Source organism: Heloderma suspectum, chromosome 3 (assembly GCF_057233095.1).
Source record: "Heloderma suspectum isolate Gila_16-S chromosome 3, 16-S_ref, whole genome shotgun sequence".
NCBI classification, from domain to species: Eukaryota; Metazoa; Chordata; class Lepidosauria; order Squamata; family Helodermatidae; genus Heloderma; species Heloderma suspectum.
This window is the reverse complement of record NC_139460.1, coordinates 107,196,211-107,210,244: the sequence shown is the minus strand read 5'-3', so window position 1 is coordinate 107,210,244 and position 14,034 is coordinate 107,196,211. Positions and strand designations below refer to the sequence as shown.

Below are 14,034 nucleotides of genomic sequence, written 5' to 3'. Positions count from 1 at the left end.
TCAGGCTTGATAATCTAGGGATATGATTTGTACTTTGCATATAAGAGGTCCTAATTCAATTAGCAAACAAGCCCACTCATGGAGGATAAGGGAAGCCACACTTTTAGGATGTGGTGATGGTCACTAGCTTAGAAAAGAAGTAATGTGTCTTTTAATGGCTGTAAAAGAGACTGTCAGCTATGATGGCTAAGTGGAACCTTCATGTTCAGAGGCAGTTACTTGGGGGCAATACAGGTGGACAACTGCCTTCACGCTCCAGTGGACTTGCATCTGGTTGGCTATTGCGGGAAGTAGTATGCTGGACTGGATGGTCATTTGGTCTGATCCAGCAAGGCCATTTTACGTTGACCAGGTAATTGTGAGTGCAGTGGTACAGTCTGAGAAGATTAGAAATATGAGAATAAACATATTGAGTCTGAAGCATCTTTAAGGTTTTTACAAAGTTATTTTCAGTGTACAAACATAAAACCTGGTGTGGAAATTACTAAATTTAATATTGGCATAGTGCAAGTCTACTATAAAAGTGAACTCCAAGAAATGACAGGTTTTGTAAAAAGCATTTTGGCACTTATAATAGTTGAGAAGCCACAATGCATTGCTCTTCTATCAGATGCCTTAGTACAAACCAATTTTTAAGAGAAGTGGACGATGAGATTGTTTTAATGATTCTGTTTACCCATGAATACTCAGTTTTATACTTCTGCTGATAAAGCAATACTGCCTTCCTCTGATAGCAGTTCACAAGAAGAACAATTGGAGATAATGTTCTAAGTTTAAAGTAATACAGCGAAATATGCCTTACTACATATTTCACTCTACTTCAGCAACACAAATACAAGACTGATACAGAAAGTAATTCAGTAACAATAATAATTGAGAGTTATGCATTTTGAAGTCCCAAAGATTTAAATGAGAAAATTTTCCAATGGACTTAAAGAACCTAACATTTAGATAGGCTGAACCAAGCCTTCAGTTAGCACTCAATTAAAGGACTAACAGTACAATCTTAAACATGTTTAGTCAGAAGTAAGTTCAGTTGGACTTACTCCCGACTTAGCAGGTTGAATGCAGATTTAGTCATATTAGAGTAGATCCACTGAAATCGATAGGACTTAACTTAGCATGACAATGTAAGCAGAAATTATTTCAATGGGTCTACTCTAAATATGACTAAGGGTGCAATCCTATTGATTATGCCCTTGATGATTAGAAGGCCCTGAACTCAGAGGGTTCCAATTATCCAATGCAGCGTGGGAAGAGTGGTGGAGTCAATCTTCACCTTCCCACCCTGCATTTTTTGCTAGATGGGCTTTTTTGCCCATCTAGCTGGGCGCTTCAGAGGCAGAGGGAAGGAGGCTAGAAAAGGCTTAGGATAACTGGTATCCTGGCCCCTCCAGTCTCTTCCCCTCCCCCTGAACCACCCCCTTTCCCCCCCTCTCCAAGGTCATTTTTCCAGCCTTGGAGAGTAGCCAGCACAGTTCTTTCCATGCCAGCTGCAAGGGGGCAGGGGAGGGGGGGCTGGATCTCTAATTCTCCTTTCTGAGGTCAGAGCACTGTCTCCGACCTTGAAGGGGGGAATCCCCAGTATCCTATGGCACTGAGATGATGTTTAGGGGCCATAGATTGCTCCTTAAATCTGATCTAAACCAGTGTAGTTAGGATTGTAGACTAATAGCACAATCCTGTGCATATCTATTCAGAAGTAAGTCCCAGTGACTTTAATGAGAATTACTCCCAAGAAAGTATGTATGGGGTTGCAGCCCAAAACACTCAATGCTTGGACTGCATTTTCCCACACTCAGAACATCTAGTGCAGAAAGTTGCTTTTGCACGATATCATGCTGGTGGCACCTGTGCCAATGCCCTATGTTGGACCTGCTACTAAAACTGTGAGGCAATTATATCAAGTCCCTGCCTAGAGGTTACATTTACAATGAACATATCTACCTTGTTTTAGTAAAAACTCAGTGTAACTGATAAGATGATTACAAAAGATGATTACAAAATCTAGTAATTTTACTAGAATTCTGTACAGAAATTGTTAGTCACCTTGAGTTTGTACAGAAACCTTTACTTTCAAAACTACAAGTGCTGCTACCAGTGGGTAGGATCCAACGCTGCCCATCTGCTAGCATGGATGCGTGCAGACCAGAAGTGGCAGGGCTGGTGGCAGACAGACCAGAATCAGCTGCCAGTTCTGCTGGTGGATGGTCACATTGGTTGGTTTGCATACAAAATCTCAAGTTGTTGCCAGTTGGCAGAATCCAATGCTGTCCATCTGCTAGCACAGCTGGCCACCGATTCTGGTCCATGTGCCACCAGCCCTGCCACTTCTGGTCCACACACAGCCCCTACCACTTGCAGAACAACTATTTAGTGGTTCCGGAGGAAAGCTCTGAAACAAGCAGAAATGCTTGTTTCTAGAAGGGAGCAGGAAGGCAGAGCTCCGGCTGACCTGCCCTCTTCCTGAAATGAGTGTTTCCGAGAACTGAAATCGGCAGCCAGCTCCACTAGCGGATGAGCAGTGTTGGGTCCTGCCCAGTATGCCCAACTTCCTGGCCTGAAATTGTCCAAACAATGTGTGAACACTCATGTTTTACTTACTGTTTGTGAATTTATCTCTTCTTCTCCCATAGGTTCATCCATAATTTGTTGGCCATTCTGCAAAAAGCATAGTTTTAAAAAAGGAAGTTAATAGAGCAACTGAAATAAACACATTTATCTAAATCTTACGAAGTTTCAACAACACAGTGTTGTTTGCCTGGAACAAACAATGAATATAAAAGATAGCCATAACTACTATCATGCAGGCTAGTTACAGGAAAGAATATGACCTCCTTGAGAGAACACAAGGAAGACAATTTTAGGTCTTATTTGCCCACAAGCTATTTAAAATGCTACTGGCTAGAAGCCTACAGACCTGTAAACACCAGAGGATGACAGCTATATACGTGGGAGAATGAATGTATAAATTAGGCTTTGAGAATGGCATGTGATGTGACTCCATTGAAAAATATTCATTTTTGCAAGATAGTAAAGTTCTATTACTGTATACTGAAGATGAAGAATAGGGTTGAAGGACTTAATGCTTAATCGCTTAATTGGTTAGATATACCAATTAAACACATATAACATAAAAAACCTTAAACTTAACAGAAAAGGTGAACAATTAATGAGGCAGTTTAAAAAAATTACACTTTTAAATACAAGTACTTATAAAACCAGTAGATGAGAAGCACTGTTTAAGACATGGGTATAGAACCATAGGCCCATCCAGCACCCAGGGCTCCCCAGATGGCCAGGCCCCCTTCCCTGGCCCTTTTCCCCAACCACTGATTGTTTGGTGGTTTCCCAGATTTTATGCCATTTTCTCCCATTGTAAAATGTTGAAATTCATCTCCTAAGCCTTAGTTACTGGCAATAAGAGCTTTAAGCTGCAATGTGCTGGAATTTTTGGTTGCAATCCTTTTGCTTCAGTCCCAGCCACCACTGGAATGTGACCCCCAAGAGCTTCTCCAAAATGGAATTCAGCCCTTGGGTTGAAAGACAGATAGATGTTCTGAACCCCTGATTTAAGAGACATTCCACCTTTTCTATCAGACAGGATGGAATGTCTCATAAGCGGCTTCTTGTTTCAGGACTACTGTTTTTACCATAACACAAACTTAAATCAAATAGAGAAATCTTAGTCAACTTTTTGTCCATCAAATAACAGGCCTAGTAAAGAATTGTGTTTATTTGTCTATAAATCAGCCTGGAGTCTTTATCACCTACTGAGTTCTATGATGTAGTTACAGCCATCCTGAAACTAGTCAGCGCATTTCGGTTTCATATTTTGGATCTTATTTCCATATCTCAACTAGCTCACACTAAAAACACAAAAATGTAAATGTACATATCATACAGAAGTTGAAAGAAAACCCACTCAGCCTGCATACTCCACCATCCTTACCCAAGACATGCAAGCAGACCCTCAAACTATCAGGGATATCACAACAAACAGACCCAAATGTATAAAGGCATTAGCCAGACACACAAAATAGAAGTCTAGCACCATTGCATAGGGGAGAGATCCTCCAAGCGGCAGCCACAGGGTCCTCCAATAGCACCGGCAAAGCATTCTACTTCCTGCGCCCTTCAGAAATTTATTCTTAATTAAAGACTTGAAAAATGCTAGGGTGTCAGGTTTTTCTTATTGCTCTTGAACCTGCTACTGATAGCTGTTAGGAAGGCAAGGAAAGAATTGCTTCTTGGCCCTGCCCAATCTTCTTCCACCCACACAGACCTTTCCTCTTTGCACACGCTCTCTTGTCCCAGCAACTAGCCCCCTTTGAATCCCTTTACCTTGCTCTTTCTCTCCCCTATACCTTGCTATTTCCCCCTCCCAGCCTCTAGCCTCACTATTTCTCCCCCTTCACCTCTTTACCTTGCTGTTTTTCCCCTTCCTAGCCCCTAGCCCTACTTTTTCTCTCACTATTTCCCCTTCCCTCTCAGTCTCTAGCCTTGCTTTTTCACTCTGTCTCACCACTCTATCTTGCTATTTCTTCCTCTTCCCCGTCCCTAGCCTTGCTTTTTCTCTCCCCCTTCCAAGCCCCTTTTCTTGTTCTTCGCACGCGTGTGCGCACACACACACACACAGCACCTTCTCAGGTGGGAGCTCTGATGGCAGAGGAGGAGGTAGGAGGGCCGTGTGGGGAACCAAGTGGCTGAGCCAGGGATCAAAGTAGGGAAAACCTTTTATTTCAGGGCTGGGGGCATTTTCCTTTCTTTTGCGGCTGAGGAAAGGTGTGTGTGGATGGGATGAGCAGAGCAATCCTATGCAGGCCTACTCAGAAGTAATTCCCATTGAGTTCCATGTAAGCATGCATAGGATTGCAGTCTTAAATGGGTATTTTGTTGAGCTTCTGTGGGGTCAAATATGTGGATTGGCTTTAGCATTCAGACCCTTCCTCTGCTTGTATTCAGTTTCTTAGGTGAACTGTCTTTGGACAAGCCAGGCCCCCTCAGAAGTCATTATGTGACTTGCCACATCCTCAGTGGGAGCCATTTTGTGGTGGTGCCCACAGCAGTTTCTATAATTTCCAAATGCGCCTACAGGTCCAAAAAGGACCCATGGCATAGGGGCCATACACAAAGTGGACCATAGAGCTGTGACTTGGAAAGAGAAGCTGAATTAGCTTCTATGGGTATAAGCAGGACTAAAGCAAATGGCCATCTTAGCTGGAGCATAGGATTTGTCTGCAAGCTTCCCTTACAGGTTTTACTTCAAATGCTATGAATGCTCAAAGCAACTTACTCCAAAAGCCTTCCTAGGACTAAACAAATTGTCAAGATATATGTATTTCAGAGTTATGCAGGAATAAGCACAGCAATGAGCAAGAAGTGCAGTATAAGCACCACACCGGGGGAAAAACCCCAGGAACCTCAGCATGGCTCTTTCTCACTTCACCCCTGATTATTAGTTTCCCCTTATTTATACCACAGTTATCCAACCTTCAGTGCCAATAATGGCAAAGCAACCACTGCCATCTCAGAGAAAACTGAGAAATTTATATTCCAAGGTGTTTTGGGCCACTTTCTCTAGGTGACATGAAGCAGAAAAACATCAGATTTTCAGTCATTACCATGAATCCAAACAGAAGTACAGTACTGACTATGGAAATATTGCTTCCTCTGACAAGGTTTTATTTTATAGAAAAACATTTACATAGGTATAAAGTAAAATGTAGAAAAGGCAATGATACTACATATTACACATGCAAGGAACTGTCACATTAGGAACACTATAAGAGTTCTCTTCAAATCCATGGTCAATGTTAGTAGTTGTTCTGCAATGTAATGTCACCAGGTAGTGGTACATAAGTGGGCCTTCCCAGTGGTGGCACCCACTCTTTGGGACACTCCCCCATGTATGGCTTGAGAGGCAGAAACAATGGCATGTTTTAAATGCCTCTTGAAAATTTTCCCTGACCTATTTTATTGTTGTGGTATTGTAATTTAAAATGTTTTCAATGTTTTAATTATTTAATATTTTTATCTTGCTTCTGTATTGTTATGTTGTAGTCTAATGTGAACTGCTTAGGGATTTTAATATATTAATTTGTGTAAAAGTATTATAAATAAATAAGTTTACATTAACTTCTGTATTCATTTTGATAGCATATAATTGTGCTACACACAAAGGATACACAGCTGAAATTTATCTTTAATTTCAGTCTTCAGTAAATCTAACATGCAGTATGTGACATGCTACTGAAAATCCTATTGTGAAATGTGATTCATTACATCTAGCCATTTCTTCAGCATGATGAGCGTAATAAAATGACACATTACCAAAGACTGTTTAGTTCTGTGGCTGGCATACCACTACATATCAGTCTAACTCTAAAATAGACACAAACAGATATAGTATGTTTATATCAGTAACAAGTGGAATATGCATTACTGCACTGGGGACAGGTTAAATAAATGTTAATTCAAAAGGATACAAGTAAAAATAAGTCAATTTAGAATTTTATGCACGATTAAATATCAGCTAGCTACTTCAATGCAAGATATATATATTTGTCAAAAATACTTTTTTGAAAGGTTGAAGATACACTCTGACCTGGTTCACATGACACATCAGCCCACCATGGCTTAATTTACCCATGGGGGCTGTTGCGTCTTGCCGCATATGCAGCTTGTCAGCTCAGGTGGCAGGGCTTGTTTGAAGGTTAGACAATCCTCAAATAACTCACGGCTTCTTTTAGTGTCATTTGAGGGTTGTCTAACCCTCAAACAAGCCTTGGCACCTGTTGCTGATACTCAGCCCTCAGAGGCAAATTAAGCCAGGGTGGGCTGTCATGACATGTGAGCATGCCCTCTAAGTCAATTTACATGTAGTAGCCCCCACATGTAGGAAGCCACCAAAAAGTGCTTCCATGTAGCAGCACTTCACATTATCTCTGAAATCCCTTATATATGTATTGTCTCAATAGCATGTAGTGTCTTTGAAACAGGACCACCCATATTCAGGAATGTGTGGAGCTGGCACAGAGAACAAAGAATCATGGATCTGAGAGGACATCAAAGGTCATCTAGTCCAACCCCCTTCTGATGCAAGAAATCCACTACTACTGCATCCCTGATAGGTGGCCATCAAGTCTCTGCTTAAAAGCCTCTAACAAAGCAGAGTCCACCACCTTCTGAGTTAGTCTGTTCCATGGTCAAACAGCTTGTACTGTCAGGAAGTTCTTCCTAAAGTTTACTCCAAATTCTTTTTCTTGTAGTCTGAAACCACTGGCTCAAGTTCTACCCATTGGAGCAACAGGAAACAAATTTGCTTCATCACTTATGTGTCAACCCTTCAAATATTTGAAGATGGCTATTATATCACCTCTCCATCATTTCTTCCCCAAGCTACACATACCCACATCTTTCAATCTTTGCTCATAGAACCTTGGTCTCCAAGGCCTTAACCATCTTTGCCATCCTCCTCTGGACACATTCTAGTTTGCTGATATCCTTCTTAAACTGTGGTGCCCAGGTGAGGTCTGACAAAAAATAGTGTGGTACCATTACTACTCATGATCTGGACATAATACCTGTGCTGATTCACCTTTTTAGCTGCCACATTGCACTGCTGACTCATGCTTAGCTTGGGGGTCTACTGAAACAACATGACACATGTCCTAAGTCTGTTTAAAACATTACACTCAAGCCTGGAATGACACCATAAAGCAGTGCTTTTTGTTGGCTGTTATATTTGAAGTGGCCTACATTATATGCAGTTTGTCGACTAGGGATTAACATGTTCTCATTATTGTAACTCTGAGCCAAAACTGAAAACAGTTTAGTACAAAGTTTATTAAATAATGAAGTGTTCTGAGTGAGAAACAGAATGGATTTAACTATTCTGATTTAAGTGATTTAAACAAGTCTAGAAATTGGGCCAGTGGAAGTATGTAAATATTCACAACACTCTATCATTACCAAGAAAAGGAACCCATTGGATCTGAGATGTTCCCTGAAGTACATCCTAAAAGTAACTTAGCAAACCAGCCTATCTAAACTTAAACAAACAAGAAGAACATTGCTTGACTAGATAAGGACCAAGTTGCCTCTTGGAGCAGAACTGGGAGGAAATATGTGGAGGCACATGACCACCAGTTCAGATGCTGGTGCCTTGCAGCGGAAGCAGGATATGAGGACTTCCCTTTAAAAAAAAGAAGAAAAGAAAAAACTAGCTCTCATATACAAACTTCCTCCTACCTTCTTAGGACCTGTGTGGGGAGGAAGTTGAGCATCTGGGCAAAATAAGAGGGAATGGAGGGAGAAAAAATATACTACATGTGGAAGCAAGAAGACACTAGCAAAGAGAACAAAAGCAGCAGAATCATTCAGCCCCACAGTTGCTACTAACGGTCTGACTATCTGACAGCAGCCCCCTTCCCACTCACCTAAACCAGATGCTATTAGCTCCCGGAAGATACTATATTTGGGCCAGTGACCACGAAAGGGGGTGGGGTGGGGTGGGGGAGAATGCTTACTGGGAGATTCCAGGGATTTACACTGACTCCTCCTCCAACAATATTCAGATCAGTAGCAATATCAACCACTGGTGGATGTACATGGGAAAGTCCCTTTGCTTCCTCCCTCTCCCAATTTTCTTCACCCACAGGCCTTCACTTAACCAGGAGTCACCCTGCAACCCAAGGTTCTTGCCCCCTCCATTCCTTTTGACAACTGTTACTAACACACACATGGAACAAGGATTCTGTCTGAAATAAGCCTGAAGGACATCAGCAGCATTAAAGATTGGGATTAACATGTTCCTTCCCTACAAAATGCAACCACTACAGCAAGGGTGTGTGTGTGTGTGTGTGTGTGGCAAGGAAAGAAACATCCACACAATCTGTCTAAAACAGGGAGACCACAAAATCCTTCTCAATGAAGGTTGAGATGGATTGCACCAATTCATTCTAACTGCTACTGGAAACAGAGAAATGTCCTGCCAATACAAAAAAGAAGTTCTCAGAACCGGATAATGAGATGCCTGCTGGGGTGGGTGGGGGTAGAAAAAGGTCACATAGTGAAGATCATACCTTGTACCCTGAACAAATCAAGCCAGAAGAGTTACCCACTCTGGGGTGGGGTGGGGTGGGGTGGGGTGGGGGGGAGAGTATCCAATTACTAATATAGATTAGAATCTTGTAGCTGTATACTGAAAAGGTTGAGATTCAGAAAACCAGTGCATACTACCTGGCTGCAAGTGGAAGCAGAGAGGATTCAAGTAAAAGTGTGTATAGGATAACAATTTCCACAGGGATAGCAGTGTTACTCTGTTGCAGCAAGGACGACAAAGACTCTTGCAGCACTTTAAACAACAAACATTTGTTGTAGCATAAGACTTTTCTGGACTAGAATCCACTTCATTAGGCGCTTGAAGTGTTACCCAATGACTTCTCAGGTGTATACACGGAGTCAGACACGCACAAGCGCGGTGGTGAGAGGGAAGCACTGTAAGTAAGTGGTGAGGTCAGAGCGGTAACAACTAGCCCGGCTTAACTAATTTCGAGTAGTTGGGCGAACAGGGAAGATGAGAGCCGAGTGGAGACTGACAAGGGTTGGTAGAAGAGTGGACTGAAAAGTGGGCCACGAATTAAAGATGATCATCCCAAAAGGCAAGGCGGGAGGTGATCTTTCAACACTTCCTCCTCCCAAAGAGAGCGTCTCCTGGGACATTTTAAAGACAGGAGGAGAGCCCGGAGCTCCTGTGCTCTAGGGAGGACGAGGCGGAAACAGAGCAGTAATGTTCCTCTTTTCAAGGGGAAAGCAAGCTTTAAATAAGGCTTCCCCAACCTGCTGCCCTCCAGAAGTGGCGGACTACAACGCCCATCATCAGGGAAGGCAGTGCTGGGGATGATGGGAGCTGTAGTCCCACACTTCTGGGTGGCGGCAGGCTGGAGAAGGCTGATTTACATTCTCTTCCCCCCCACCCCGCCGCCGCCCTCCTCCCCGCCCCGGGTTTAGCCGTGTCAAGCGGTAGGGGGTGCTACAGTCGGGGCTCCACACCGCTTCCCCAGCCGAGGCACACACAGCCGCCCTCGCTCTCTCTCACACACGAGCGTCCAGGTTGCCTACCTCGGCGCTGTTACTGCTTTCAGCCGCGCTCTCCACAGCCATTTTCTGCCAGGGGTCGGCCAGCTGCGCCAACGGCATCTTTCCTCTTTAACTTCGAGCCCCCTTCCGCCGCCTCCTTCTCCGCCGCCTCCTTCTCCTCCTCCTCAGAGTACCACTAAGGCTCAGGGTCAGGATTCTTCCTCCTCCCCGACAAGGGGAGGAGACTACCGGGACGCTCCCCCCACCCCTCCGGACGACGCAGCGGCGCTGCCGCTCACGCGGCCGAGACAGGCATTCGAACGAGAAGCCGCTAAGTTTTAAAAAAAGCACCCAACAGCCGCCCCAGCCTCGGCGCCTGACTCGCCCCGCAGCCGGGCTGCCGCCACTCACTCTGCTTCCGCTCCCAACATGGCGGCGCCCGAGCCGTACCTGCCTGTCAAACCGAGGCTGATCGCGTCATCCCAGAAGGCGGGACTGATTCAGCCAATCAGTGGCAACCTCAGGTAGTAAAGGGACGGAGTCACGCGGGGAGGGGGAGACGGGGGACTTGAGGGCTGTTTTAATCCGGTTGCGACAGGCGTGGGCGGGAGAGGCCGGCGAGCGGGCTGACGGGCTGACGGGCTGGGGCTCCGCGCACGGTTTCTGTCACGGCCTCTTGGGCGAAGTGCGGGGGGCTCCCTGACTGCGGTCTGAAGGCGCAGAGGCCTTCCTCTGCCTCTGTTCAGATTCCCGCGTCATCTCTTACACTTTACAAAATGTGGTAGCGCAGACACAACTCTCCCCCCACACGCCGCCCCCAGATGAACTGATCGGGCATAATTGCCACCCCCTTTTAGTTATTATGGCGGCGGCGGCGCGGCGGCGCGGGTAAGAATCGTTGAGACAATCTGCGGGAAGCAATTCGTTGTGCTGGACGTGCTCCATCCTACGCTGCTTGCCTGCGCTTAGAAACAGTTAAGAAAACATTTCTTAATGTCCCCTTAAGGGACCGCGGTGGCTCGGTGGTTAAGACGCTGAACTGCAAACTGGATGGTCGGCAGTTCGAGACCCGAGTGCCGCGTGGCGGAGTGAGCTCCCGTCTTCAGTCCCAGCTCCTGCCAACCTAGCAGTTCGAAAGCAAGAAATTGCAAGTAGATAAATAGGCACCGCCTCGGCGGGAAAGGTAACAGCGTTCCGCGCACCTCGGTGTTCAGTCATGCCGGCCACATGACCACGGAAGCGTCTTTGGATAGCGCTGGCTCTTCGGCTTAGAAACGGGGATGAGCGCCGCACCCTAGAGTCGGACACGACTGGTTGGGGACACCTTTACCTTAATGTCCCGTTACTCAGTCAAAACTAAACAGTGCCAGAAGACATTCGCCCTCTTTGCAACCCTGACTGTACGCTGTAGTGCAGTTGAGGAGGTAGCCAAAGAAATCCCAAGTATGTAACAATATTTATTTTACATGTTCATCATGCCCTGGTACCCTTCACTTTTCCTTTCACTTCCTTCCTTCTGTGGTTTATCCCACTAACCAACTTTACATCGTAAATTCTTCTGAGGCAAGGACCCGTCTGATTTGCTTATTGTATACTGTAAAGCACCCTAATCCAACCCAGGCAGTGCTAAATCCCTATGAAGTGGAGATGGGCTGAGGTTGGGGGCTGGGTTTAAAGCTCAGCATGGATGGGAGCAGGGAGTTGAACCCTTCTCCTACTTGTCTGTTCCCCCTCTCAGACTTTGATTTATTTACTGCTGATTTATTGCTATTTTTTCTCTCCCAGTGGAGTTCACTTCCAATCACAGAGTCCCAGTGGGAGAAAAAATAGCTAAACATAATTTTTTTTTTTTATTTACAGTTTTTATATACCACTTCACATCAAAGATTTCGGAGCAGTGAACAGTAAAAGAATAAAACCCCATAATTAAAACATAACATTTTAAAAGACCAGATTCTGAACATAATAAACTGTGGCTAGTCACTCAGGGAAAGCCTCTCGAAATAACAACCTCTTCAGGAGGTGCTGAAAACAACACAATTTCGGCACCTGCCTGACTTCCAAAGGCAGGGAATCCCACAGGAAGGGGGCCACTACGCTGAAGGCTGTCTTCCTGGTGGGCTCCAACTCGGCCATAGGTCCGGTGACCTGGGATGACCTCAGTGACCGGGCAGGTTGGTAAAGAAGGCAGTGCTTTCTCAGGTATCCTGGTCCCAAGTTGTTTAGGGCATTGTACACTAGTACTAATACCTTAAACCTGGCCCGATTGCGAATAGGCAGCCAGTGCAGTTCCCTCAGCAAAGGAGTTACATGCTGAAAATGGGCAGCTCTCGACAACAGCCGAGCTGCTGCATTCTGCATTAGCTCCAGCTTCCGTACCCTTGAAGCTCCAGCTTCAAGGGGAGCCCCACATAGAGTGTGTTGCAGTAATCCAGTCTTGAGGTTACTAGTTCCTGTTAACACTGTGGCCAAGCTATCCCTGTGCCCTATTTATTCTGTGCTTTGGAGCTCTCCTACTGTACTCCCTGCTTTGTAGAGATTTGGTCGTGAGCTACAGTTCTTCCAGATGAGGTTTTATATTATTATTTATTGTATTTATATTCCGCCTTCTTTCCTTTTGCAGGGAACCCAAGGAGCCTTACATGGTCATCCTCCTCTCCATTTTATTCTTACAATAACCTTGTGAGGTAGGTTAGGCTGAGAGTCAGTGACTGGCCCAAAGCCACCCAGGGAGCTTTCTGTCTGAGTGGGGACTAGCACCTGGTCTCCCGAGTCCCAGATCAACACTCTAACCACTACACCACACTGGTTTTTATCCTGCAATTGCCCTGCCACATACATGGAGTTTTACAAGGGGGTCCATTTGTAAACCCTCTCATGTTTTCCTGCTGTTGCTTCTTTTTTCTTACCAGAAAAATAAATCTCTTAAGGAGGAAAAGACAGAATAGGTACACAATGCCTTTTGATTTCTAGCACTAGGAAACTGTCTGGAAGCACCCCAAGTCCTGACACACAAGTCTGCTGCCATTATATACAGTTTGGTTATTACACTTTAATATGAACACCCAGGCTTTACTTAGCAACCACCAGAAAGAAGGATATTCTGTTGCTTGTTGGTTTTTAGGGGTGAAGCTCCTGTTACTTTTAAAAAGTGCAATCCTATGCATGTTTAGTTAGGAAAAAAGTCAGGGAGTTGTAGGACTTATTTCTGTCTAAATATGCATAGGATCACGCCCTTAATGACGTATAAGAAAATACGTGGAAGAGCATCTGAGAATGGCCACACTGGTGTCTTATTTACTTGCCAATATGTGGCCTCGAGCCATGGAAGCAAAATGATTCCAATGTGTGTATTATGAAAGAAAAACTAGTCACAAATCTACTTATCCAGAACTAAGCCCTGCTGAATCAGCATTTACTTACAAGTAAATGAGGAGGATTGTTAAACTGCAAAAGTTACATCAATAGGGACACATCACATCTACACTTACAATGGTTTTATTTCACTTGATCTCAAAGTCCCACACTTTGTAAAGTGCAAGTATGCTGGTTTGAGGAATTTGTGGTGGAGGGAAGGGCTGTAAGAGGGTAAAATCTTTGGACAATACAATTCATGTTGTTTTCTACTGTATATGTATGCGATGATATGTCTATGGATTTATAGTGATGATAAAAATGGGGATGCTCACATGTGACATCCCGTTTGTGATCAGCATGATCATTTCAACATGTGAGTGGTTTCCTATGTTCTTGGCTTCCTGGAGTGTAATTGACATCCACCAGGAATTTAGAGTTCCTGCCCAAGTGTTCTGATGTAATCTTGAGAATGTGGGTGTGGGCGGGATTGTTGCAGCCACAAACGGGAGTTCTAATAAAGTACATTTGAATAAACATTAAACAAGGATGTTCCACTCCTATTTTTCATTTCGGGAGAAACACAAAGTGCTATGT

General features: G+C 44.5%; 1 protein-coding gene across 2 annotated transcripts in view; it reads right to left on the bottom strand.

The window, feature by feature from the left end:
- Nucleotides 1–10,524, bottom strand: part of RPS6KA3 (ribosomal protein S6 kinase A3) — a 62,183-nt gene extending 51,659 nt beyond the window's left edge. For both annotated transcript variants that reach the window (XM_084844039.1, XM_084844040.1), the window contains exons 1-2: nucleotides 10,126–10,524; nucleotides 2,605–2,661 (exon numbers count right to left, since the gene is read on the bottom strand). In XM_084844039.1, the coding sequence (XP_084700165.1) occupies nucleotides 2,605–2,661; nucleotides 10,126–10,203 (135 nt within the window). In that variant the 5' untranslated portion in view covers nucleotides 10,204–10,524. The remainder of the gene's footprint in view (nucleotides 1–2,604; nucleotides 2,662–10,125) is intronic.
- Between the last annotated feature and the right edge of the window lie 3,510 nt (nucleotides 10,525–14,034).